Source organism: Gasterosteus aculeatus, chromosome 11 (genome assembly GCF_964276395.1).
Source record: "Gasterosteus aculeatus chromosome 11, fGasAcu3.hap1.1, whole genome shotgun sequence".
Taxonomy (NCBI): domain Eukaryota; kingdom Metazoa; phylum Chordata; class Actinopteri; order Perciformes; family Gasterosteidae; genus Gasterosteus; species Gasterosteus aculeatus.
This window is the reverse complement of record NC_135699.1, coordinates 14962467-14988495: the sequence shown is the minus strand read 5'-3', so window position 1 is coordinate 14988495 and position 26029 is coordinate 14962467. Positions and strand designations below refer to the sequence as shown.

At 45.6% G+C, this 26029-nt stretch overlaps 4 protein-coding genes across 8 annotated transcripts; 2 read left to right on the top strand and 2 right to left on the bottom strand.

Annotated features, from left to right (window-relative positions):
• Window positions 1-1359: 1359 nt before the first annotated feature.
• Window positions 1360-11568, top strand: tbc1d10b (TBC1 domain family, member 10b). The gene is made up of 10 exons (XM_040190520.2): window positions 1360-1868; window positions 2732-3829; window positions 4550-4649; window positions 4744-4851; window positions 5609-5715; window positions 6352-6466; window positions 7326-7391; window positions 7493-7682; window positions 7785-7939; window positions 8058-11568. Exons 2-10 carry the CDS (start codon window positions 2751-2753, stop codon window positions 8964-8966), a joined length of 2829 nt encoding a protein of 942 aa, XP_040046454.2. The 5' UTR covers window positions 1360-1868; window positions 2732-2750; the 3' UTR covers window positions 8967-11568.
• Window positions 11569-11712: 144 nt separating this feature from the next.
• On the bottom strand, window positions 11713-18075 carry mylpfa (myosin light chain, phosphorylatable, fast skeletal muscle a). The gene is made up of 7 exons (XM_040190521.2): window positions 14987-18075; window positions 14328-14426; window positions 13436-13511; window positions 13235-13339; window positions 12865-12943; window positions 12719-12767; window positions 11713-12546 (listed from the first exon to the last, which is right to left on the bottom strand). Exons 1-7 carry the CDS (start codon window positions 14987-14989, stop codon window positions 12442-12444), a joined length of 516 nt encoding a protein of 171 aa, XP_040046455.1. The 5' UTR covers window positions 14990-18075; the 3' UTR covers window positions 11713-12441.
• A 531-nt stretch (window positions 18076-18606) lies between these two features.
• Window positions 18607-21749, bottom strand: pheta2 (PH domain containing endocytic trafficking adaptor 2). 3 transcript variants are annotated; one of them, XM_040190517.2, is made up of 4 exons: window positions 21611-21749; window positions 20576-20664; window positions 20167-20470; window positions 18607-19426 (listed from the first exon to the last, which is right to left on the bottom strand). In XM_040190517.2, exons 2-4 carry the CDS (start codon window positions 20654-20656, stop codon window positions 19023-19025), a joined length of 789 nt encoding a protein of 262 aa, XP_040046451.2. In that variant the 5' UTR covers window positions 20657-20664; window positions 21611-21749; the 3' UTR covers window positions 18607-19022. The 3 variants fall into 3 exon arrangements, with proteins under 3 accessions (XP_040046451.2, XP_077940130.1, XP_077940129.1); XM_078084004.1 differs by lacking the exon at window positions 21611-21749 and having other exon boundaries at window positions 20576-20988; XM_078084003.1 differs by lacking the exons at window positions 20576-20664; window positions 21611-21749 and having other exon boundaries at window positions 20167-20569.
• cd2bp2 (CD2 (cytoplasmic tail) binding protein 2) lies at window positions 18976-25941 on the top strand. Of its 3 annotated transcripts, XM_078084002.1 has the most exons (12): window positions 18976-19727; window positions 19815-20107; window positions 20186-20477; window positions 20608-20723; window positions 21668-22004; window positions 22533-22610; window positions 22938-23010; window positions 23758-23893; window positions 24088-24245; window positions 24325-24904; window positions 24995-25080; window positions 25470-25941. In XM_078084002.1, the coding sequence occupies exons 7-12, from the start codon at window positions 22942-22944 to the stop codon at window positions 25578-25580; spliced, it is 1140 nt and encodes a 379-aa protein (XP_077940128.1). In that variant the 5' UTR covers window positions 18976-19727; window positions 19815-20107; window positions 20186-20477; window positions 20608-20723; window positions 21668-22004; window positions 22533-22610; window positions 22938-22941; the 3' UTR covers window positions 25581-25941. The 3 variants fall into 3 exon arrangements, with proteins under 3 accessions (XP_077940128.1, XP_077940127.1, XP_040046447.1); XM_078084001.1 differs by lacking the exons at window positions 18976-19727; window positions 19815-20107; window positions 20186-20477; window positions 22533-22610 and having other exon boundaries at window positions 20636-20723; window positions 21668-21999; XM_040190513.2 differs by lacking the exons at window positions 18976-19727; window positions 19815-20107; window positions 20186-20477; window positions 20608-20723; window positions 22533-22610 and having other exon boundaries at window positions 21870-22004.
• The last annotated feature ends 88 nt before the right edge of the window (window positions 25942-26029 follow it).

Genomic DNA, 26029 nt, shown 5'->3' with positions numbered 1-26029 from the left:
ACACTTGATTTACTTACAGGGAGAGGTTCCTTTCTTGTTTTTCTTTCCTGAGCCGATATTGTAGTTTGTTACTATGTAAATCATAAGAACAGTTTCTGCAGTTTCTGCAGTTCTGGAGCCCTGATTCTTGTTCCTAAATAATTGGTTTCAATATCCATGAGCATGTGTTTACTTTCCATCTACAAATGGTTACTGGGTTCCCCACCTTTGGATCACCATGGTGACTCAGTCTTGCTCGCTGCTTTTGTGGAAACTTGTCGTCAGGCTTGATGAAAACCAGCTGGGCAACAATATGGTTGCATGAGTAAGTCTATGGGTGTTCCCTTCTACGATGTTTCTGGTGTCTCCCCCAATCTTGTTTTTTTTCACCATGGCAATCCTCTCAACAATCACATGCGTGCTAGTGTGAAATGAAAACAGAGAAATGAGTCACCAAAGCTATGATGGTCTCTGAAACAAAGCAGTTGAAATTGTCTAAAACCAACAGCGTCATGTAGGTTGGCATGTATGTGCATGTACGTGATGGATGGATGTTTATGGTTGATCAACCCCCATGAATTTCTAGGTTAAATTAAATGGGAATGCGCCATCTACTGGTGCTATATAAAAGTAACGGTATAGTGAAACATAAAGAAAACACTCGCCCTTCAATACGTTTTCATTAGATCATATTCATTTAAACTGCATTGCTGTAATTTGGGAAATGTAAGTTTTTCCTGTTGAGTAACTCCATGGTAATAACATCTTCAAGTACACGTAGAGTAAAAATATTTGATCATTGATTATGGTCAAATAAAATAAAATCTGTGGAAATATTTTATTCTCAAGATTAGCAAAAATACTCTTTCAGAAGTAAAAGGCATGAATTTCAATAGTACAAACATACAAGTAGAATGTAGATAGACCAATCTCCTAGTCATACATATATTTAGCATTGGAATAAAATTTGTGATGCACATAACATAGGCATCATTATTAATGATGCAAATGTTAAGGGTGGGGCTCATCTAACAAGTGTTAACTTATATACAACCATATCATTTATAATGTATATGTATTAATTTGTTTATTCCTATTTAGCATGACAAATCTTAATCTGTAATGTAGTAACTATCAGCTAGGCCTAGGACTAACATATTCAGAATAAATGCAGCGGAATGAGCATAAAATAAAATCGAACTACAAATATAAAGCACGGGTTTATATAACAACATCAAAAATAAATGCGGTAAAGTGCGGTACTTAAGTAGTAAATAAACCTAGTCACCATCAACCGCTGCGTATGATGCGAAACACATCGGTTCTATTCAGTCACATAATGCGCGCTGTGGAAGGGAGGCTCCTGTGCTGGTGCGTGCGTGTGCACGACGACATTGACGAGTACACGCACGTAGCTGTCAGTAGGAAACGCAGGCTGCTGGTGTTGGATGTACCCCTGCCGCGCTGCTTGGATGCATTAAAAACAAAGAAACTGCGTTTTGTTTCACAATGAAAACCATTCTATAGAAGTTCACTTGCATTCGGCGATAATTGTCGCAGCAAGTCCGCATGTCTAACACAGGTAACCGAAACATTCGGCTAGCCAGCTAGGCTAACAGAAGCCCAACGCTATCCGCGCTAATGCTAACAGCTACGGTGGGCTAAATAAGCTAACTTAGCCAGCGAGCTCGCCGATTGCCAGACGTCTGCGCTTCCAGGTTGCCACCCGGTTCCGCGGTTCCTGGACCCCGGTCACGCCTTTTCGTCGCACTCCATTTCGCCGAAGAGGTTGCGGGACGCGGAGCAGTGGCGGGGGGGGGGGGAGCGTACGGCTAGGAACCCCCTGGCCGTCCAGGCGGACGGATCGCGGTGACACCGCCGGTTTGTTGGTGAGTTGAGCAGCCGAGCTGAAGTTGTGGTTGACCGGGGGCGGCGGGGTGGGCAAGGCCGGGGACGCTGTTCGGCCAGGGGCCCGGCAGCAGTCGGGGAGGCAGGAAGAGAGGGTGTTTGGCTATTCGCTAGTTAGTAAACCGCATCGCTCCTGTGTGCTGAATCGGGAAGTTGAGTCGCCAGAAAGGCCTCTAGAGAGGATGTAACAACAAAGTGGCTGGTGTTATTAGCTGCTAGCATGCAACCGATAACGTTAGCTGCCTGGCAGCAGCACCACAGACGCCAACCTGCTTCATCAGCAGAATACTGGCTTACTATGCTCACCGCATGTGCTTTGTTGTCAGTTTATATCTTTGGCAGAAACGTATCATCGGCGAGGTGTTTGTGTGTCCGTGGCTTAAATAATGTTAAAGCGTCAAAGGTTTTTTTTTTCTGGAGTAAATCATTGTATGCCTGATATTCAGAATTGTATGTATTTTGAGATGCAGTTTCCGATGCATGCTGTCGTGAAGTAATTTTACTTTTAATTTTAAAAGAGGAGTTTTAGCTTGATGACATGTTTTGCCGTTTCAAATAAAACCAATCACATTCAGTTCATCAGTAGGCTGTCAAGAGTTCTCCTGATATCAAAGCATGCTGCTCTTCTTTGGCTGCTCCTCTTCTTCTAATCTCTGATCCAATTTTAAGAAGAGGAACTCCTCACAGACACTTGTGTGATCTGTTGCATCCGGCGCCGACCTTTTAATGTCCGGGTCATGACGGGTTGCTGAGAGGATTTGCAAAGGATTCAACTGGTATTTATTGACAAAGTGATGCCCTCTATTTAAAGAAAACTTACGTGTATTTTTTTTTATTTGTAAAGGAGAGATCAGGGAGGAATCATGGCTGAACTCTTCACCCTATCCCCATCACCCCCTGCATTGAGTGACCCTCATGCAGTTCCCTCCATCCCTCCATCCTCGTCGGTACACCCTACTACCAACAGCCCGGCTCTGGACAAGTCCGCTCCCAAGTCTTCCCTCTACAATGACAAAGCTTTGACTGGAAACAGTCCTGCTGCACCATCAGGGGGTTCGCCCTCTACCCCCCTCCCATCTTTGAGTCCTCCCGAACTCACTGCTGAAACGCCTCTTACATCACTGGTACGCGAAGCTGCTCCACAGACAGGCGCCTCAGCAGGGAAAGATGCAGAGGTCGGCGCTCGTGTTGCGAAGCAGGAAACGAGCACCGACCCGCCGGCTGGAGAGCTCTTTAATACTGAAGAAGAGACCCCGGCACTGTCAAGCGAGCCATCGGCTCAGAGCGAATTGCAACAGGCCTCCCCCTCTCCTGATCTCAATCCTGGTCCTAATCTCTACCCCAATGTGCATGTCACACACAATCCAAATCCTGTAATGGATGATGGTCAATTTACAGCGGGCCAACCACAAATTGCTGCCGGTTCCGATCCCGCGCCCGCTCCTGCAGAGTCCAGTGGCACGGCAACATCCGCATCAGCTAAAGCCGAAGAGGAGGAACCTCACCCACTCCCGCAAGCACAAGACCCTCAAAGCCAGCCACCCCCCATCTCCCCGAAGCCCTGCACCCCAAGTGAAGCAATGAAAGCACAAGACCCTCAAAGCCAGCCTCCCCCCATCTCCCCGAAGCCCTGCACCCCGAGTGACGCAATGGTAGCACAAGTGCCCATCTCCCCCACCAGAGCCGAACACCCCAGTCCGACTGTCCCATTGATCCAAGAGCCGGGCCCCGGCTTCACGCTGCCCCACCCAAAACCCCGGCCGGCACCTGACACCCTCAGCTACCTGGAGTCAGCCAGCATGATGTCAGGGACGTTGGAGTCTCTATCTGGGCTGGGAGAGGACGGCAGCTCTGTGGGCTCTGACTCAGAAATAAACGGCATGTCGGTCAGGCGCACTGATAAATATGGCTTCCTAGGTGGGAATCAGTACAGTGACACAGGGTGAGTATTATGACACTAACTGAGGGCGCTCCCGTCCACTGTGCAAAACATTTATCCCTGTATGAAGGCATCACCTCGAACAGAAAGGTTTTTAGATATTCTGAAATTTGAGACGGCTATTCAGTTCTGCTTTTTTTTTCTTTTCCGTTTTTCTATGTAGATATTAAACTGTTTGCAATATGAGACACCATCAGATTATGGCCACTTTTTAACGGCCTCATCTCATTCACTCTCAGTCATACATCTGCTCCCAAAGAGATACTCCTCTCTGTCTCCCCCTCTCCTTTCTGTCTCCTCTGCTGCTCTAAAAATGTCCGTTCATCCTTTATCTCCCCTTGGTCTGACTCAGATAATGCTGAGAGCATTTTGTGACTCAGTATGTACTGACAGTGTGTCTCTCTGGTATCAACCCCAACGTCCATCTGCTCACTTCTTCCCTTTTCTGCCAGATATGCTTCTACTTTTCTGACAAGCTAATTGCTCTTCCGCTGTTGAATATTTAAAAGCATTATTGATTTAGCGTCGCTATTAGCAGTGAATTCTGGTCAATGCGATTTCGGTATCGGAGTAATTTATCATAATGTTGTGCAAATGTAAGAAGGAAAGTGAGGTAATTTATTTGTGCAATTAGATGAGAAACATATTGTAGTACAATGTTTAGAGGTGCGAAAAGTACTTCTTTCCTCAGGAATTTGGTCATTTCTTTATATTTTTTTGCAGAGAAAAGGATATTCGAGTTGAAGTGGCCAGACAAAGGGAGGTCAAATGGCTGGATATGTTCCACAACTGGGATAAATGGATCAAGCATCGCTTCCAGAAGGTAGGCATCAGCCTTCCAGCCTTGTTTTACGTAAACTTGGGTTGGTGATACTTGACGTAAGCTGACACCCTCCGTGTCTTTATGTGCGTTAAAGGTGAAGTTGCGCTGCAGGAAGGGGATTCCATCTTCTCTCAGAGCCAAAGCGTGGCAGCTGCTGTCCAACAGCCAAGAGCTCCTGGATGCCAACCCTGGAAAATTTGAGGTATCACCTTTAACATGTCGCCTGTTATTGATGTTATAAAAATATATTATTATTTGAGAATATGACACAAAGGGTGAATGGTATAACTTTAAGACACAAGGTGTAAGATTCTGTCTTCAATTTAACTTGTATAGCTAATTGTAGATGGGTGCAGGCCTCCATCATCGAATTAAAAACTGGACTTTGATCGACTTTGCTTGATTCCAATGCGTGTTTGCTGGGAACTTTCTTCTCGTCTGCAGCTGTGGGGAACTTCAGGAGATACAAATTTACTCATTTTCAACAACCCTACTAACTCAGATTAAATTCTCACAGTTCTGAAAGGGTTCTTCTGCCCGCTTAATTAGTGAACTTCTCTCTTTCTTTGTGTACAGATGATTCAGAATATTTAAGGACATCGAAGAGGTGACAGTACTTTGGTTGAGTAACCGTAAAGACAATCGTAATGGGCCGTTGTGGCTGAGCGGGATAATTTCAGCTGCGGGGGAGCTAAATGTGCGCAAGCGCAGAGACCGCAAGCTGTAAGCTTCTTATCAGGACCGGTAATCCTGCCGGCCGTGCCTCCGTGTACCGGTTGGAGGGGGGTCCCGGCACTCTGCTTAGTATCGTTTGCGTTGTCTGACTCTCGAATGCGTTTTCAGACAGGGGTTTTCTGTCTAGTCCACTTTCATGGCTAATTTGGAAAACCGACTCCATGAGTTATGAAGGAATCTTTCTAAAAACGCGTCTGTCCCTTTTTGTTTGTTTGTTGCTGCAGGAGCTGGAGAGAGAGCAGGGAGAAGCTAAGTGGCTGGACATTATAGAGAAAGATCTCCACAGACAGTTTCCCTTCCACGAGATGTTTGCTGCCCGCGGTGGCCACGGGTAAAAAAAACAACCTAACACTCTTTATCAGCCGAGTAAAGACACATGACGGACAAAAGGAAAACATGCACACTGACTGCCATCTTCAGATATAGAGAAAGAAACCGAAGCAACCAAGATAATGATGCTAATTAACAGTAAATAAAATAGAGTCGTTATAATTCAAAAGCGATAATTTCATACATAAACTAATAAAGGAAAATAAATAGTATAATACATTTAATAATCATTTATTTTCTCTGAGAGGATAAGCAATCAATATTTTCGGTTACTTTTGTCTGCAGTTTTTTTCAGCTGCAGTTTTCTGTTTGTTTGATTTTTTTCGTTCCCCTCACGAGTCATCGACAGGCTCAAGTGTCGTTGCGGATTTGGCCGCCGCATTAAAAAGGTTTACACATAAATTTCAATTCCTGTTAATTTTGAAGGTTATTTACCACGTTTCTGTCATTGAATTTTTAAGTCAGGAAAGTATTGTTTAAGTGCAAATAGCGGAATGATTCCACTCAGTGAGGCAGACTGTTTATTATTTCAGGGCTGGTACCCAAAGCCGAGGCACCGACATGTCTGCACCAGGACTTCAAACAGTCTGGCTGCTGATTGGTGCATCCCTAATACGTTTATTGTTTGTTCCTGCAGGCAGCAGGATCTGTACCGGATCCTGAAGGCCTACACCATTTACCGGCCTGACGAGGGTTACTGCCAGGCCCAGGCTCCCGTGGCTGCGGTGCTGCTCATGCATATGCCAGCTGAGGTGAGGGGCGGAAGCATCTCGGTTCGCACGCAGTGGTCAAATGAAAAGGTTTGACCACGCGGCCAGGTTACTTCACAAAAGCGTCACAAATACTCGGACTGATTTTGAGCTGTGATGGCTTTTTGTTGCCGTCCAATGCTCCTAACAAGTCACCTTTTGTGTTAGTTGATCCCAAAGTCCCTCCGTACAGACGTCACATCAAACATCCAGTGCATGACTTTACACGAGACGGAAGAGTTTCCAACGTGAGTCCGGACCAGTGGGCTCTCATTAAGACGAGTCAACATCTGCATGTCTGCACGTCTCGGTGTGGGTTGATTTTGTTTTTGAGTAGCGATGCTTGATCAGAAATCACGCTCTGTTTTGGCTTCAAAGCGTGACCTCACTTCCTGTTTATCAGTCTTCCCTTGGCACATTCATTTAGAGAGATTGGCGAGCTCAGTGCGAGAAAACGAAACAAAGCACTCAATTATTATAAATAGTAACCGGGGTCGCGACCAGCGGCGCTACGGACGCTTTGTGTGAGCAGACCGACACGAGCGGCAGGAAGTGCTACAAATATCAACCTCGGTGATGCAGACAGGACCCAAGTTAGTTGCTTTTGATCGGTCAACATTTTTTACAGCAAGGTTAACACACAGATGTGCCTCACTTGACAGCCTGAATTTATTATTATATAATTTGATCTGACGTAGTGAAACTCAAGTAGCTGCGGCTCGAGTGTCTTTATCTCCTTTCAAATCGTTGTTCGTTGTTTAGCAGAAGGGCACTAGGATGCTTTTTTTTGGGGGGGGGGGGGATTTGATGCAGCGATCGGTGCAATCAGAACCTTGACTGTGCTTTGGTTCTGCTTTCACAGCAAGCTTTTTGGTGCCTCGTCCAGATATGCGAGAAGTATCTTCCCGGCTACTACAGCGCTGGACTGGTGAGTGAACGAGAGGCCTCCTTTGTCACAACGTCCTGTGAGTTTTCTCTGCTTTTCTTTCTCTTTTTTTTTTTTTGACGCCATCATTTCTGCCTTCTCAGGAGGCGATCCAGCTGGATGGCGAGATCTTCTTCTCCCTGCTGCGGCGCACGTGTCCGATGGCGTACCGTCATCTCAAGAAGTTCAAGATTGACCCGATTCTCTACATGACCGAGTGGTTCATGTGCATCTTCTCACGCACCTTGCCCTGGGCCAGTGTACTGCGCGTGTGGGACATGTTCTTCTGTGAAGGTACCATTCAGATCCATATGAGCCGTCATTTAACGCCAGTTGGTGTTGAACTCTTTAACAGTCAATAAGATGTGTTATAGTTGCTTGAGTCTCTGCTTGTAGGGGTGAAGATCGTGTTTCGCGTGGGAATGGTGCTGCTGAAACAGATGCTCGGCTCTGTGGATAAACTGCGGGAAGTCCAGGGCATGTATGAGACCATGGAGCGCCTCAGGAACATCGCGCCCGACGCCATCAGAGAGGAAGTGTTGGTACAGGAGGTGGGTGTCTCACTGCATGTACACAAACCCAACCTGCTTCCCTTTTTTACTCACCGACACGAGTTATATGTCACGTCGCAATCATCACTTCCTCTTGTCTGTCTGACGCCTCGCCCAGATTATCATCCTCCCGGTGACGGAGACGCTCATCGAGAGGGAGTGCAACATCCAGGTGAGGAAGTGGCGGGAGTCCAGAGGGGAGCTGACGCACCAGCCCGGCCGCCGGCTCCACGGCACGAGGGCCATCTTCGAGCACAAGCGCCGCGCCGCCTCCATCAGCTCCGGCGGCAGCTTCTCCTTCCTGGGAAGCTCCATCCCGCCGCCGGGGCCCCTCAGGGCCTCCTCCAGCCTCCTCTCCCTCCCCGGCTTCCGCAGGTCCAAGGCCCCCTTCCACTCCCAAGCCAAGAAGGGCTCCTTCTCGGGGCCCTCAATGATGGAGTCTTCAAGCCTGGAGCGAGGCCCCAGCCACAAACCACCCATCCCTCACGGGGCCGTTCAGAGGGCTCCGGCCCCCCACCTCCGGAGCCCCTTGGTCGGAGGCGCATCGGGGGCATCGGGCCCATCGGCCGGACCTGCTCCGGCCTCTGCAGACCCCTCGGCACGGGGCCAGCCTACCGCTTCGGCCCCGACACAAAGCGCTGCAGCACCGCCCAGCACTCTGTCCCCTTCCCCCAAGGTCGTCTCCGAGCAGGTCACGCCCACCATCCCCTCGCCCACGGCCAACAACGCCCCCCGTACGCCAATTCCAGAGTCAAAAAAGGAAGTGGCGCCGGCGCCCGACGCCCCGACCGGCGAGGAAGAGGTGAAGAAGAAGCGGAAGAGCAAAGAAGACAAGAAGAAGGAAAAGGACGACGAGAAGAAGAAAATGAGGGAGAAGAAGGAAAAGGACAAGACTGAACGAGAGCGACTGAGGAAGGAGAAAGAGAGGCTGGAGAAAGAGAAGAAGAAAGGGGGGAAGAAAAAGGACAAAGGGGGAGGAGACGTGGAGGAGAAGAATGGAGCTGCTGCAGCAAGGGATTCGGCCTAGTTTCCCCCCCACTCTTCATTCCAGGATAATGAAAAGGGACGGCGAGCCGAGGAGAGGTCAGGGAACAAAAGTCTCCCAGTCACAGAAAAGAGAGTTGTTCATTCAAAAAAAAAAGAAGAAGAAAATTAGAAAAATAGGGTAACTTCCTAACACGCATCATTTCAAGGACCACTTGGAGAAAACTGGATTATGGTTTTACTAGCTCCTGGAGGGGCAGTTCGACCCCTCGCTCAGTTCCCTCTTTTAGTTTCAGTAAGATGGGGACAAATTTCCTTTTTGTTCTTTCAACTGGAGCATGGACTGTGAATTACCGTCGTTATCGTTTTAGTTTTTGATTTTCAAATTGTTTCTGGTTGTCATTATGATTTTAAACGAGATGGGGGGAGGCAGTGTTCATTGAAGCACTGACTCAAAGGAAGTTGAAGTAGTTCCGGTGCCATAGAGGATGTAAATAAAAGGTCCACTTGTTAGCACGCAGTGCTCGTCTGCGGCCTGCTTCTCAAACACGGCACTGAAGGCAGCAATGCCCGTAATGTTGTTGAGGATGTATTTATTGTCCTGTTAAATGTTGTGAGTGAGTGCGTGCCTTAGTAGTGTAGTGAAATGTGTTCTGTGTGTGGCCTCCCTGTTTTCAGTCTCCCTTAGGCTGCTTTTTTTATCATGATTTTTTTTTTTTTTATCCCTGAGTGGTTCTTCTTGCAGTGGAATAAACCTGAAGGAGGAAATGGAGCGATGTACACGGACGACGAGAAGGAGAACATTAAGAACACAACCGGACACCATAAAACACAGGGAGCATTTTATTGTTTTTATTTCAACTTCTTTTGTCTGAGATTTTTGCATAAAGCAGGCGCAACACAATTGGTTGCCGTGCACGAGTCCCGCAGACCAAATCTGTAAAATTAGTATTTTTGCTTTTGACAAACAAAAACCCTCCAATTTGTATTTTTTATTTAGCCGAATTTCCTGCGCGGGTAAGAACTCAAGATCACAAACACATTAGAATGTGACCTTGAGTATCTTGGAGAGAATGAAGGAAGATGTTTTGCACTTGTGAACTCGTCACAAAGCACCACTGAAGTCGACCACTCCGTTGAAAACGAGTCCACATCTGCCTCGAGGACCTATAGGAAGCCACTTGACTGGAGGCGCCAGGTGTGCCAATGTAGCATTGACCTCCGATCTTTGGCCTTCGGGCTCTGGTGTATTTATGTACAAAGTGGTTAATTTAATCAAATATAGTATATTATGAATTATTATTATTATTTTGCATCTGACTATTTTTCTATGTGAGCGAGAGACACCTGGTCGACTGGAACGATGGCGGACTACACGCAGTGTGGCTGCAGGGGGGGATCATCTAAGTGTTTTATTTTTCATTTTCTTTTCGTTGCACGCCATGTCCTTTCTCTCCTACACAACCACCTCGATGCACGTCTTTGCTATTATTTAGGTTTACTGTCACTGTTGGTTAGGTCAACGAAAGGTTTACTGAAGTGCAGTGTTAGATGGACTCGGGTACAGCGACCGGCCTCCGATGGAACAGAACAGCGAGGCGAGTTTTCCAGACAGAATTTTTGGGAGTTGCAGGTCTTAATCGTACTGTATAATATACTAAGAAGTGATTTGTGAGCTTCGGATGGCTCTTTAATTGGAGACCTTGAGTGTGTCTTGTCTCAACAAGTTGTGTTGTAACACGATGACCTCTGGACTAACTCCCTAACCTATTTACACTCAGTGTTCTGTACTGTAACATATTTATGCACACATGGAGCCGCACTGAAGCCCGTCAGTGTACGAGGAATAGTGCCAGGTAGTTAGCGTAAAACCAGTTGATGCTCTTTAACCGTACTGTTTTTCGTAGTCGAGGATTAGAGGGACTTTCGTCTAATAGTAGCCAACAGATATGTCCTGCATTTTCATTGTTCTTACCCACTTACTTCGGGTCTGTACAAGGCCGTCACGTAGATGTACGAACGTCCCTCCCGCCCGGTGCGTTCATTCATACGCGCACATCGGTGTAGTTCCAGTGAGGACAACCTGAACACATCTATGCAAACCGGCCTCCGCCTCCAGTGTTGACGGCGTTGCGGTGACGGCAGCCCAGAAGGCGTTCATTTTGTGCGTCAGTCGTTCTTTTTCTGAGCACACGCACACACACGCACACACACTCTGATTCCGGTGGACTACAGTTATTTAACGCGCAGTAGATCCTCGCAGCTCATGTCTTAGTGATGATGTAATCTCTCGTGTCTCCCAGGACTCGAGACGCCTCGATTAAAACTAATAATCTGGCCGGCTTGTGGAATCAGTTCTGAATTCTATAGAAAAGAAAAAAAAGCACCTGAAACCATTTCCATCAGGTCCTTCAAACAGTTCTGCATCCATCCTGAAAACGGTCGTTTTCGACCCGCTAAACGTTTTAAGAAGTTTGTTTCTCTCCCCATGCCGTTACATCTTTTGTGTTTTTAAGTTTACATTGTCACACTCTGGTGAAAGTGAAGTAAAAATCATATAATTGAATTCATTCCTTCGGATCTACAACTAATGTATTTAATTGATAATGACATTTGTGATGAGTAATAAACCATAATATATTAAATCACGTTTTTTTTGTGTGTTTTGTGGACATTTCTGTAGATTGAACTGCGTGTGCATTGTTGCTCCACTAGACGCCACTATGAGACGTTCACACATTTATTCCAGCGGTCTGGATTCCGCACGGAGCCACTGCACACAGACGCTGTTGTACAAAAGGAAAGAGATTTTATTCACAGTTTGTCCCTTTTATTTTTTACAGAGGAAAGGCTCGCTCGTGGAAAGAAAAAGGTGATTTAATAGTTGCAGGAAGGAGCGGAGGGAAAGAAGTCGAAGACTTGAATGTTTTCTTTCGGCCCTTTTCTCTCCCCTCCTCCGATAGCTTTTTTTTTTTTTTTCTTATTTTCTTCCACTTTTCGATGAAGAAAAGTTGTCGTCGCTTTAAGGATGCAACTTTTCACTTTCTCGCCCGCAACTGCTCTCCCTCCTCTCCCCTCCTACACACCAGAGGACGCCTTCAGAAATTTGGAATGAGGTCCTCTTACTGCGTGCAGACCCCCATCCTCCCCCAGTAGTGAACCTGTCTTCTAGGAAGCAGTTTTCATTCACACACCCCAGAGGCAGGCGGAAACGTAGAGGGGAGAAGACAGGAGATGGTTGCAAGAGGAAAAAAAAAATATTTGGGGAGAAAAGCTTGTGGATGGAAATGATGTCACAGGATCCTTTTATTGCAAATCACCCCTTTTCCACACAAGCAAACACAGACACGCAGTGGGATTCGTGTGCCAGTGTGACAAGTCTTTGGTTTGAGCACATTGGTTCACACGGGTGGTGAGCGAGGAGGAAGAGGAGGAAGAGGAGCGAAGGAGAGGGAAGGGAAGGCAGAAAAAGCAAAGGGATTGCTGCATTTTTTTTGTTTTGTCTTCTAGCGTTCTCTTTACTCCTCCTCCTTCTCCTCTCCGTGTGTGATGACGTAACAGATGTTCTTGTAGTCCACGTTGCCGGCAACATCTGGGGGGAAGGCGGCCCACATGTTCTTGATCTGAGGAAGGAGACGAGGGATATTCAGATACGCTCTTACCGATTTTCTCCCGAAGATATGCAGCGTGTTTTTGAAACACTGCTCCTCTGGTAAAGTTATCCACTCGCTGTCATGTTACGTTACATGATGTATATATGTTAAATAAGAGGACGCAGTTCTCCAGTGATTTTACCTCCTCCGCAGTGAACCTGTCGCACTGGGTGGTCAGGAGCTCCTCGAGGCTGCAATGAGTCAACAGACGGACGTTGGGAGTCAAACAATGAAGCGGACAAGTGCGGAGAACACTGACATGATTTTTTTTTAAAAGAGGCCGCTCACAATTCCCTCTTGATGCTCCCGGTAGCCTCGGGGTCCAGCACCTTGAAGGCGGTGACGATAACGTCCTCGGGGTCGGCACCTGGCGAGCACAAGACGGACAAACAGGTTAACCTCTGCACCGAGGAAGCACACGAGGACGACTGTGAGACGTAGAGTCAAAACTACGAGAGTCCTTTGCATTTGCTTTACCACTCGGTTCGGAAGATACGAATCCATCATATGTTATAAACTGACCATATGTTTTGTATTAAAAAATCATAAAAGTAACTATTGTTGTTGTGTTGAAAGTACAAAAGTTGCAAAATATGAATTACTTGAGTCCACTGTTTTCTTTTTTTTTTTGAACTTGTTATAAAAATGAGACGCCCACCCTTCAGTTTCTCTCCGAACATGGTGAGGAAGACGGTGAAGTTGATCGGGCCGCTGGCCTCCTTGATCATGGCGTCCAGCTCCTCGTTCTTGGTGTTCAGCTGGCCTGAACGCCATCCAAAAGACACAAACGTGGATCAGTACAAGAGAGACGTGGAGCCGCGCGTGCGCCTCCCCGCCGCGGACGCGTCCCACCGCTCACCCATTGAAGCCAGGACGTCCCTCAGGTCATCTTTGCTGATGATGCCGTCTCTGTTCTGGTCAATGATTGTGAAAGCCTACAAAGAAGACAAGCAGACTTAAAGAGTATTGTGTAAGAATGAAGACTGCAGCGGCCTTTTGGTGATCGGAGGGGAGGGTGGGGGAGGAGGGGCGGGGGGGGGTTAAGGAAGCCCCGAGTCTTTCCTTACATGTTAATTTGGGAATGCATGACTAGGGAACAGCTGTCTGATCCACTCTGAAACTTAACCTCTTGAACTCGGACTCCCCTCTCGTCTCTCCCCCCTGCCCTCCCTCCTACTCCGAGGGATACGGAAACCAACCCGTCTAACTTTCCATCTGCGTAGTGTGCTAAAATCACCGCAATCATCACGTCAAACATTCCCAAAGTGCCACTGTAGGCGCCCGTATCACCTATCGCTGGAGGCACGTTCCTCCGTAACCAGCACGTATCCCCTGGCAACAAATTAAAACCCCCTGACTCCATCGTTATCCCAGCACATCCTCGTCAAACGTGTGCACAGGGGTCCAGTGGTCCCGCTTGGGCCTAAAGACGACCGTTTGAGTGACAGCTGAGGGGGGGGGGGGGGTGATAGGGGGGGGGGTGATGGGCGGGGTCAAAGGGGCACCAAATGTGGAGGGCTTCAAATGGCGACAGAAATTTCAGAGCTCCTCCTAATGACATTCTTGTGCTTATTGAATTGTCCGCGGAGAAGAGGATCCGCACACCAAACAGCAACTGCGGTGAAAACGGATCCGAGAGCCGCGTAGGCAAACTCTAATTTTGGTCCCAAGTAATTGAAGCGAAACGACGAGCAACTTTAATTTTGACTCTTTACGTCCATGCGTCCCCGCGTTAAGTAGAAGAAACCCACCTCTTTGTACTCCTGAATCTGGCTCTGCTCAAACATGGAGAACACGTTGGAGGAGCCGGACTCTCCTGCTGCCTGCCTCCTCTTTGCCTTCTTTGGTGCCTGGAGGACGGAAACGAGGAGGGAAAACATCAACAAAAACCCACAGCGATGCTCCCGGGTCCCCTAAAGATAAAGCGATGTACACACTCATACTTTCCACCAAAAAGAGTTTATCCGAAGAATATCTTTCATTTTCATTGTTTCAGCCAATGAATCGTTAGAAGCATGAAGAGGTAAAACTACAAAAATGAAGTTTAGTGAAAAGGCAGATAGACAAATTGTGTGAGCAGAACGATGTGTTTCTTCCCATCGATTGATTCCTCTATTTGACAACATGAGATGCACTTGGTTTGTTCTTTCAGCTCCCAGATGTTTGACTTTGTCATGCAATCTGAAGTGCAAACTAGAATTTAACAACCCAAGCATCTTTAAAACCGCAAGTATCCAAAAATCACAACAACAAAAAAATGCTTTACTGGAAATGATGAAAAAAACGCTTAATATCATTTCCACTGTTTCCACAAAAAAATAAAATAAATATGCAACTCAGAGTTAATCCACGGGGTTGGTTTGATATTTCCACCAGAAGAGGGCAGACAAGTGGGAGACCCGGTACTCACCATCTTGAGACGGTATGAGTGGAGGTTTGGCTGATCGAGGAGGAGAAGACAGTGTGAAGCCGCGTATTGCGCACATCCCCGGCGGCTTATATACCCTCCGCAGGCCGGTCTAACTTTAGCCACAGCCTCAAGTTTGGAAGCGGATTAAAAAGAGAGAGAGGGGGAGAGGGTGAGAGAGAGAGAGAGAGAGAGAGAGAGAGAGATGGGTGAGCGAAGCTATCAAGTTTTGACCATCCTCTCTCTCTCTGATGCTGAGGGGAAGGAGACAGAGCGGCGGGGGGGGACCGGATCCCCTTACGGGAGATCAGAAATAGAACGAGGGGTCTTGGAATTAAGCAAACCCGATAGCCGAGGGACCGTATTGCCGATCTGCAGTCCCGCGTGGACTAATAAGGACATGCGGGACATAGATGCTGTTGGACCAGTGGACACTGTCCCTCCGCCCTCGTTCTGTCCTCCGTCCGCCCGCAGCCGCCGGCTCGCTTTATTTTTGGTTTCTGATGTCCTTTGCTGTATCGTGGACGGTGACACGCGTGATCTATACGCGCAGCAGCAGCTCTTACCCATATGTGCACGGCCGCGTGCACTTATTTTAAGTCGCAATGACGCTGAGTATCAGCTGATTATCATCCGGGGTATTAATCAAAATATCTCTTTACACAACAAACAACATGGAAGAACAAATGTTTCAAGTTTGTCTTTGAAAAAACCGCACAGAGCGTTATTTAAAATATCTATATGCTCACACAGAGTCATATAAATGACATAATACATTAATGCTCACTGGGCTTCACTTCACCAAGGACACATCTTAGTTTTTTCCTTTTTTTGACTTGTATAATTACAATGAATATTATTATTGACATTATGTGTTGTTCGTGCCAATTAACTAAAACATTAAACATAACATGAATAATTAGTGACAGGATAAGAACAGGAAACATTTTGTTCTTCATTAAAATACGTTTTCATTAACCTTTTTGTTCAAAAACTACTCAAAATTATCAGAATTTGTTACATTTCCGACGTTGAAATAACAAGTTGTGGAGGATGTAAAAAAAATACCCCATAAAAACCTCCTGCAGTTAAACTTTCACCAATAAAAATACAGTAAGATCATGCATTTAAAGTATAAGAAAACTCATTTTGGAGAAACACGTGACTGTTCTTATAACCGGCATCAAATTGTTTGTGTATTTAACATGTTTCCATATAAAAGCTAATTTGGTAAACATTTCATTTAAGGCTCAGAGCAGCTCATTGCACGCGTTGTTTAAATCGTTTTACTTCTTCTTCTTCTTTGTTTTTCAAAGGTGTGTTTGATCATGAACACTTTCCTCCATTCCGCCCCCTTAAATACACAGAGATTACTTAACCCCCCCCTCATTACCCCCCACCCGCTCCAGGCATCGTGGCAGCTGCATTCCCAGAAGAGCATAAAAGGCACAGCTGAGCTCGACCAAAATAACTAAATAAACGTGTCGGTCTGCCAATGCGCCGGGGCCCTCGCAGCGAAGAGGCTTCACTTCGTTAGCTTTTCTCTTTCAGGTTCTTGCGTCCGAGTTGACAATCTGCTCTCATTCCATCAACAGCCGCGCTGATCTCCTGCATCGTTTCCGGCGGCCTGCTTCAGCTCTCTGGTCACCGGCGCTCTGCTCCTCGTGTCCTTTCCGGGTCATCGGACGGCCGTTTGTTCGTCTCTGGTGTTAAGGACATCCAGAGCCCGACACTACAGCCGGCAGCCCTCTGCCTTGTTTTGCTGGTGACCTTTGACCCCTTAGGTTAACGCGCTTGTCGACACCTCCTCGAAGAATGAAATACCTTCTGACTGTGATTCCCGCTGTTTGAAGAACGGGGGCCAGCTAGAGCTCGACCTCACGATATCTTTTTTTACACTTTTGCTTTAGATTCAATATGAAAACCTGTTTAACTAAAACTGTAAAAAGCCCTTAACTCTTCACGTTAAAACTAAGGTGAATGTGTGTGGAAGCAGCAATATTAGGGTGCTCATGAACAAAAATATTAAGGTAAAAATGTGGCATTATGTTCAGCAATTCCACACAAGATGAAGATTTTAGGTGCAATAAGCTAATTATCTGATCTAAAATGATAAACGGGACCGAAACGGAACATGTGCAAATCAATAAGGAAGTGAAAATGAAAGATAGAATAAGATGAATATACTCAAGCTATAAACAACTCCAGCACACACAAGAACCAACCATGAGGAACACTGTGACAAGATTACCAGCGCATAGTCTAGTAAATGTCAGCAGTACGCAGCGAGGTGTTAAGCGCTGTGAGAAACAAATGATACTCGGCAGTTGTCTCAGAGGCGTTTGATTAACACAGCAAATCGAAACGTGTCAAATGAGGATTCAACACGTTAACTTAAAATAAAATGATGTAGTACAATTTAGTAAAGTGCAAGGTATGAATCAGATTTTTAAGATTTGTAAGAATATTAATAATGATGAAGCCAACAATAATGATATTGATAATAATGATAATGACACGATTATATATTATCATTTGACACACTGATGCCATAAATTATTTGAGTGTAACATAAACTATGAATATGTTTGTCTTTCTTTTAACCCACAAGATTTATGGAGGAAAGGCAAATTTTCCCTATGAAGACATTTTGTGAGAAGAAATAATCCCTCTCTCTAAGAATAGAATAAGCTGCGACATCACGACCTTTTTCACAGTCTTGCCTCCCGCTGCAGTTTCCATCCAGATGTGGAAACACTTGTATACGGTCGACGGTGTAACGGGACGCCTGTCGCCACGCTCCCCTCCAGCCATCGATCTCTTCTTAGGTGGATGGTGTGTCGGTGTGTAGGGGTCGGGAATGTGGAGAAGCTCCCACCTGATCCTACGGAGGAAGGCCGACCTTTGTGACACGTCGGATGTCACGGACAGTTGTGTGCGATGTTCTGGTACGTTTGGGGCCCTCAGCTTTTGTTATTTGACCCCGTTGTGCTCCACAGATCACCGTGCAGTTTAACTTTAGGTCGAATGTCAAATCCTGTTTTTGGCCATCTCCTGATGTGTAGGTTGAGGCTCCTTTAACCTACACATCCTTTAGAAGAAGGCGCTTTCGTCCCATTAAGCCAGTTAGTTCAATTCAAATTCAGCGGATGTCAGCGGAGGCCTTTCGTTTCCCCCTAAAACACCAGCTGCATTGTGGTTTGTCTCTGCCTCATAAATCAAGTGCAGTGCCCGATTAAACCGCGCCGCTTCCTCCCTAAATCAGGTGTGTCGCTCCGGCGCCCCCTGCTGCTCACTCTGCTCCACTGACACCTGTCGCTCACCTGCCATGAGAAACAAGAGAGCAGAGTCGCGTCCGAAGCTCTCTGTGTTTCCCACAAAGCGCTCATTCAATCACAGATCTACGGCTGTGAAAAGGAAAACTTTGTCCACATTTTCTCCCCTTGTTGCCTCACTTGCGTAACGTCTCCGGCTTTCTAACAGAATTGTTTTGATCGTTTATAAAATGTCATAATCCGGACCCAAATTAAATTAAATAAATTAAATAGTTGTCTCTTATTGTATTCCGTGTCAGCATGTTATTTTATATCACAGGTACGACTCAACCAACTAATTACGGGACATTTTAGTCAACAAATTTTATTTTCTATGCATTTGAAAATATATAATACAAATTTGCTTAATACTGCAACAGAAAATCTTTCTATGCGATGGATACACTTTAAAATGGTGTCATTCGAAGACTAAACCGCTCAGCAGATATGCAGGAATATATTTAACACAATTAGCAGCACAAACAACGAGGGCTTCTTCCACGGATGAATTACAACATGTGTTATGACTCCTCTGTGTGCGCATCGTCTCTTGTTCCTTGGTACATGCTGGGGACCGTTTACGGCTGCCAGCGTACGAGACGGAGGGAACATTTAGCACGTGCGCAGGCGTCCTCGGCCTCAAACACAATCGAACCCTCATCACTTCCCTTTTGACACACATGATCTCACTTCCTCTCTAGCGGTGGTGAGATGCGGCGCTTCCTTCACTCGAGGCTGACGAGTTCCCCGTCCGTGTGCTCCTCTCGCGCCCGTCGACTCCTCAGCCACTCCTCTCTCGCTCTCTTCACTTCCTGGCCGTAATGATCGTGAAGTTTACCGAAGTCCTCGAGGGGATCGAAACCCACCAGGGGCCATTCGCCGTACGAGGGCGCCGGCCCATTGAGCGGCGTGACGTGAGCGTGTCTCCTGGGCCACAGCTTAGGGGACTTTTTAGCCACCGCCTTGGTGGGCATCGACGGGGCTTGTAGAACCGTGCCGGCACTGAAGCTCCTCCCCGGTCTGACCTCGGCGGCCGGCCCCTGCGCGGCGAGGGCGAGGTCGCCGGCGGGCTGTTTGGACCAGGAGCTCTGGGGACGGGCCCCTCCGGAGCCCTGTTGCTGTTTGGCTTCTGTAACGGGAAATAAACATTAAGAGTATGTTCGCGTATCCGTGCAGCAGCTTTCGGAAAGGAAACGTTTGGGTATTTTTGGGGAGGAGACGATGGAAATCACACTGCTCATTGGATCCCATCAGTGGCCAGTTAGCTTAGCTTGGCTTAGCATTACGAGGGGGAAACGGGTGACAAAGGGTCCGAGTCTACATATGTTACCTTGATTGTTTTACTAAAAGCAAAGTTTGTATCAAATTTCCTTCATCGTGATCCACATCTGTCTTTATTATCCTCAATATTGGAATAAGTTCTGTTGAAAGTAAGGAAACATGAGCTCTTCAAAATATGCCGCTAGACTTCATTCGTATTTATTTCTAACACACACTTATCCTTTTTTATCCTTTAGGACCTCAATGAATTCAAAATCTAAAAACGTCAGAGCTGGGGGAGATTAAAAGGGATTTATATAATGTGCAGTATGTCCCCACGGTCTGGATCAGGGGCCATGACAGACTCAAGGTCAAAGGTCAACGCCGAGAGTTTCCCTTTTCTGTGTTCATGTCGTGAAAAAAAAGGGTTACAGGGGGATTATGTGCTCGACTACAAGGTTGTAACTTCCTGAAGTCCGGCGGCTTTCCTTCCCGTTGGAAAGATCCAGGATAGTTGTTTACCCCTCGCACGGATCATACCATCTCATTGGTTAGTTATGAAGTTATGAAAAAAGGATATAAGATATGAACAGCCGCTCCCAAACCCACCTTCATACTGCCTCCCCAGGTCCCCCACCAGCAGGGAGAGGTAACAGTGGCTGGCGGAGACCAGAGTTTGCACCCAGCTCTCCTGAGTCTGGCCGTCCCGCGCTGCAAACCTGTAGGTTTTGAGTCCCGGCCCCTCAAACACCAGGGAGAAGGCAAACTCTACGTCGGACTCCGAGCGCCGGACCGAGCACCCCTCCAGCACGATGACCCCCAGCAGGTGACGGTCCCCCGGACGCTCCTGATAGAAGAGCAGGTTGGCCTTCAGGACGAACCAGCGCCGGCGGTAGGTGGCGTTTCTCTCTTTCTGCGAGGTGAGTTTGTCAAAGTAAAGCCGGATTGTTTCATGAGTGACCCAATCGGGTCTTCGTCTTTGGTCACTTAGCGGCATCTGTCTTTCGTTCGTTCAAACCTTTTTGTAGAGATATCCCTCTTTGTCGACAGGAGAGGTGCATGAGAGGTAATGGGTCAAGATCTTCTCATGGAGCTTCATCCCAACACCTGAAGAACAGAAATGAATACATGATTTTACTTTAAATACAAACTACACTATCTCACGGGTAACTGGCTGTGAGCGAGTGAGTGAGTGAGTGTGCAGCACTGTGTCTGTCCACGGATGATCTCGCAAACTGCATTATATTTTGAGTGGCCAGTTATGGATGCATGCTCTCATCATTGGGGCAATTCTTTCTTTTTCAAAGTTTTTTTATTTCAATCTTTTTTAGCGTGTGACCCTCCTTCTATTTGGGGCCCATCGTCTTCTTCCATCTATGTTTGATTAGTTTTTAGAGACAATTACCGTCTAAACTTAATATAATAATTGTCTAAGTTACAAATTTGTAAAAAAAACAAAAAAAACAAAGAGAACTTTGGATTTTTCTCCACTTAATCACCTTTCAGATTTACCTTGTAAACCTTTAGAGAGGTCTGACCCCTCGATCGAGAGCTACAGGGAACTGTAGCTCTAGTATTATAAGTTGTTTAAATAAAAAATAAAAAAGATTGATATGATATAATCAACAGGTGCTACTTGAATGCAAAAAGGAGTAATAGTGCTGCATTCCCGCTTCTTAAAGAGATATTTCATCATGAACGCATTAGTTAGTTAAAAGATTTCAATGATTAGATATATATACAAAAAATATTAGAGGTTTAAACTTTTTCACTTTCTTTTTTCGAGTGCAGTTCAGTATAGATTTACGATTACTGTTTATTTTATTTTGATTCCTTAAGCTTTGGGTTTAAATACAGTATCTAAAAAACAGAATGAAACTGTTACTCCAAATACAACGTAATCAATAAAACTAGTCGAATAATACTAGTTGACTGTGTACCGTGACCTTAATAACTTGAGCCGATGCCCATTAAAACTGTCTTGTCCTCCTTCCATATAGTTGTTGTGACTCAGGCAGCAGTGACAGAATATAAAACAGTGAGTCAGACTTACCTCTGCCAGTGACGATCCCTCACAGATTCACTGTCTTTGCATTATTTACATTTCCAGAGATCTTATTCTTGGTCCTCGCCGGTCTTCAACATGAGGCCGATTGTTCTCGACCCGTTTGAAGCATCCACAGCCAGACGACGTTTGAACGTATGGTTTCAAGTTACTAACACTGGTTCTCCCTCCGGGCACGAGAGGACCAGTGTTGAAATATAAATAACTCGACCCACTTCCCGGTAACAAAACCCAGACATATTATATTCTCTCTCTCTCTCTCTCCTCTGCGCTTGAGTCGACCCCCCTCCCCCCCGAGCTTGTGGATCAGCCGAACCGAGCAGTCACCAACAACAACGTGGCCACCTGGAAGTGAGATGCTGGATGCTGAAGTGGAGGTCCGGTGGGTTTCGCATCTGCTCTCTCACTTCTGCCTTTTCAGTGAAAAAACTTCACAGGACTTTACTTTGGGCACGTCTCTGGTGGCGTGTGGACTTGATAGATGAAGAGATGTGCAGCATATCAGATATTATTAATACATTGATAATTGTTTGTGACAAAAATTTCCCTTGTATCAAATTCCCTTCACTGCTTTTAGAGCAGTATCATGGAAATATGTCTCTTGTTATTATTCTCAATACTCAAATAAGATCTGTTAAAAATAAGGAACTATGACCTCTTGAATTTGAGTGTCAAATAGCGTCAAAAAGTTATATATTAACTATATATATATACTTGTAAAACTTTTTCTGAAGTAACGTTGAGAAGAAATGCAACACTTGGATGGAGTACCTGTACCTCAATTCTTTTCCCCCGGGAGTTATCCTCTGTAAAAGGCATCAGATCTCGCCTGTGCTGTTTTCGGCCCAGTCTTCTCGCCTCTCGCCAGGCGGCGGCGGTAACGCGCCGCATCTTTGTTTACCAACATCAGGACATAGAAGAAGAAGAAGAAGAAGAAAACAAGAAGACGAAGAAGAAACCAATACGTCGTTTGAATTATTTTGAGCAGGTCTCGACTAACTTTTTGGCTAAATATCAACGAATTGACATCGTTTATGTACTTCCATATTAATGTAATATACAGGATGTATGGTAACAGTTAACTGCATGTAAACCCGCATGTAAAATGAGTTTGGACTGTGTTAAACCCGTCAGTTGCGCTGGTGCTCTAGGCTAACATTTTTAGCCACAAAGCTAACACGAGTTCAGTGGCGACCGCTCATATTCCCGACGTTACCAGAACTACGTGCACGCGCTTGAAAGCCACCTGCCAATATCATTAAGCCGCCGTGAGTTGCGTGTGAGTAATATAAGAGTCCCTGTCCCCCCCGTGCAGCGCCATGCCGAAAAGGAAAGTTACGTTCGAGGACGGGGAGTTGGAGCTGGAGGAAGAGCTCCCAAACAAAAAGGTAACGTCAGCCCACCATTCGCTTCACTGGAGAGAGCTCTAAATAGTTCCCTGGTCGCTGGAGAGAGCTCTAAATAGTTCACTGGTCACTAGCATAGACTCTCTACTAAAAACAGAAAAATAAGTCAAATATACCTAAAGTGTGGATAGGAAAATAAGTCAATGTTCAGTGAGTAATCACTGTTATAGTTCTCTGATTAACATTTGGAGTGCTTCATATACTGTTTTATTGTTTAATCCTAAATTGACTTGAGTGATACCTAAAATGTGTTCTTATTACTTGTACTTACTTACACATTTGATAAAACATTAAACCGAAGGCATTGCATTGCCTTTGCCCCAGTGAGGCCGATGGCAGTAACGACTTCTGAGGCTCTGCTAGATGGCCGTCAGAGTTCAGTGATCAATAAGGAGAAGTTGGTCATTATGTTTGCGTGTTCTTTTTGCATGCTTTAGACGGGATCCTCGGTCTCATCCTGTAAGGGGGACGTTTTTTGGGGGCATCTATTTCTTGATGTCAAGACTTGAACATGCAGAAGGACACTTATTATCTATTGACTTTGTGTCTTTTGAAAAGAACATACATGTCAGGCAGGTGCTGTACCATGAAGCTAAATCAATGACTGCGTTGTCACAACATGGAAATAAGTCAATAAATAGAACAGGAAAAAAAGATGCCTTTATAGCTTCTAATGTCCAGTAATGTGAAACGTGATCTTTTCTTTTCCTTGTTCTACTGTTGAATCAGACGTGCGAGGCAGTCGCCGGACCAGGCTCCAGGTTTAAGGTGAAACATTCCCTGGACAGCGACGAAGAGGATGAAGGGGAAGAAACAAAAAGCAGCAGCAGCAAATATGATATTCTGGCCAGCGATGATGTGGAGGGTATGTCTAGTTTAACATTTGAGCTGATGGATAACAGAGGTGGCTTTGCTCACTTAAATATGACATATATTACTTCAAATATACATGTATTGAATATAAAAAACATGTACATACAATCTTGAGTACTTACAAGCGTTTTGCCTCAAAGTATCAGTGATTATGTCACCTGAGACCAGATTAACTACATTTTTCAGGCCAAGAGGGAGCGACCATCGACTTTGACGAGGGCGTTTCAATCACACCTTTCAACCTGGACGAGGAGATGCAGGAAGGATACTTTGACTCTGAGGGAAACTACTTCATCAAAAAGGAAGAACAGATTAGAGACAACTGGCTTGACAACATTGATTGGGTAATTGCATTTCATTATAGACTTTTGACTCGTATCTGAAAAGTTTTGGGCAATTCTCAATCTAAATTACTTCTTCCAGGTGAGAGTAAAAGAACAACCTTTCAAACAAAAGAAGAAAGGTCTTGGAGCCAAACGTAAACGCAGAGTCGGTGATGAGGATGAAGCTGAGGAAGAGAAACAGAGAGAAGAGAAGCGGGCAGACAAAGAAAACGATGAAGGAGAAGACGAAGAGGAGGAGATGGAGCCTGCAGAGGACCCGCTGGCCTCCTTCACCCAGCACCAGCTCACTGAAGCTGTGATCGAACTGTTGCTACCCGGGGAGACTGTTACCACGGCGCTCCGTCGGCTAGGAGGCCTCGGGGGACGGAAGAAGGGGAAGCTGAGGGAGGAGAGCGAGGCCACCGAGGAGACCAAAAGGGATACAGAAAAGCTCGACAGGCTCACGGCCCTCGCCGACAGACTGGTGGGGTCCGGGATGTTTGAGATCTATCAGCAGACGTATGAAAAACTGGCCTATTTGATGAAGAGCATGAGCAGCAAGCGACCAGCTGTGGAGAAGACGGGGGGTGGTGATGAGGAAGAAGATGAACTTGATATGTTTGCAGATAAATTTGACGAGTCGCTTACAGGCCGAGCAGAGGAAGAGGAGGACAACAAAGGTGGCCTAGTGTTACTTGGATGCATTTTCCTTCAATAGTAAAAAAATAAATAATGATCTTGTTTTATTAATTGTGGTTTTGTCTTCTCAGTGAGTGACGAGGTGATGTGGGAGTACAAGTGGGAAAACAAGGACGATTCAGAGATTTTTGGCCCTTTCACCAGTCAGCAGATGCAGGTATGATTGATTACGATGCCACAAATGTACCAAACCAAGAATGTGCTTTTCCAAACGTGTTTATTAGAAATAATATGTAATATGGATGTGGTCAAAGTCTATGCAACTCATTTAGGACTGCATTCTCAGAATAACTGTTTTGTTGATTTGATTTTCAAGTGGGGAATCTGGACATAGCTCAGGTTTTCTATGTTTAAAATAAAGTGTGTGCACAAGGTCAAAGATAGTTTGGATACATTGACGTGATTATATGAGGTAGCAACTTTTTTTGCCCAATTATTTAGCTTTTTCTCCAGCATACTTCTTTCCCTCCATTAGTGAATCTCATTCCAGCTTTAACATGAAATCTTGGCGAATGTTTTTTTATTTGTTCTTCTATGTTTTTCCAGGATTGGGTGGATGAAGGTTATTTCAGCACTGGTGTTTACTGCAAGAGGCTCGACCAGAAGGGAACTCAGTTCTACAACTCCAAGAGAATAGATTTTGAGCTGTATACATGATCAATGTCCAGCGGTGAATGAATCACAACCATCATGGTCATGAAACATATTCATTGTTTGGAGGCTTTGGTGTTAAATCAATCATTTTAACAGGGGCTTTGTTTTCTGTACATTGCTTTTAAATAAATAAGTCATGTATGTGGTGTTGCCATCAGACATTTTTCTGTCTAATTGTACTCCTTAGAACTATTGTAGGAACTTTTTAGGCTCATTGAGAACTCCTTTAACTACGTGTTGCCTCTGTAGTTACTACTCATGTGAGTAACACAAATGGACTGCTGTACTAGATTGTATTAAATGCCACTTCTGCTGCAAAGAAATGAATATTCCCAGTGAATAAAATAGATCATTTTTAAACACACAGCTTCAAATGTTAACAATTGGTATTCATTCGACTATATCTAGTTAGCATGCATTCACAAATACACCAGTGTTACCTCACAGGACGT

Coding starts and splice junctions, on each gene's coding strand:
- tbc1d10b (XM_040190520.2), top strand. CDS start 2,751: ATGGCTGAACTCTTCACCCTATCCCCATCACCCCCTGCATTGAGTGAC. Junction 7,392..7,492: donor GCTACTACAGCGCTGGACTG/GTGAGTGAACGA, acceptor CTGCCTTCTCAG/GAGGCGATCCAGCTGGATGG. Junction 7,683..7,784: donor GGACATGTTCTTCTGTGAAG/GTACCATTCAGA, acceptor CTCTGCTTGTAG/GGGTGAAGATCGTGTTTCGC.
- mylpfa (XM_040190521.2), bottom strand. Junction 13,512..14,327: donor AGATTCAGGAGTACAAAGAG/GTGGGTTTCTTC, acceptor TCTTCTTTGTAG/GCTTTCACAATCATTGACCA. Junction 13,340..13,435: donor GGACGTCCTGGCTTCAATGG/GTGAGCGGTGGG, acceptor GATGGCGTTCAG/GCCAGCTGAACACCAAGAAC.
- pheta2 (XM_078084003.1), bottom strand. CDS start 20,554: ATGCCGCTAAGTGACCAAAGACGAAGACCCGATTGGGTCACTCATGAA. Junction 19,427..20,166: donor CCTGGGGAGGCAGTATGAAG/GTGGGTTTGGGA, acceptor TTCCCGTTACAG/AAGCCAAACAGCAACAGGGC.
- cd2bp2 (XM_040190513.2), top strand. CDS start 21,979: ATGCTGGATGCTGAAGTGGAGGTCCG. Junction 22,005..22,937: donor GATGCTGAAGTGGAGGTCCG/GTGGGTTTCGCA, acceptor CCCCCCGTGCAG/CGCCATGCCGAAAAGGAAAG. Junction 24,246..24,324: donor GGCTTGACAACATTGATTGG/GTAATTGCATTT, acceptor TACTTCTTCCAG/GTGAGAGTAAAAGAACAACC.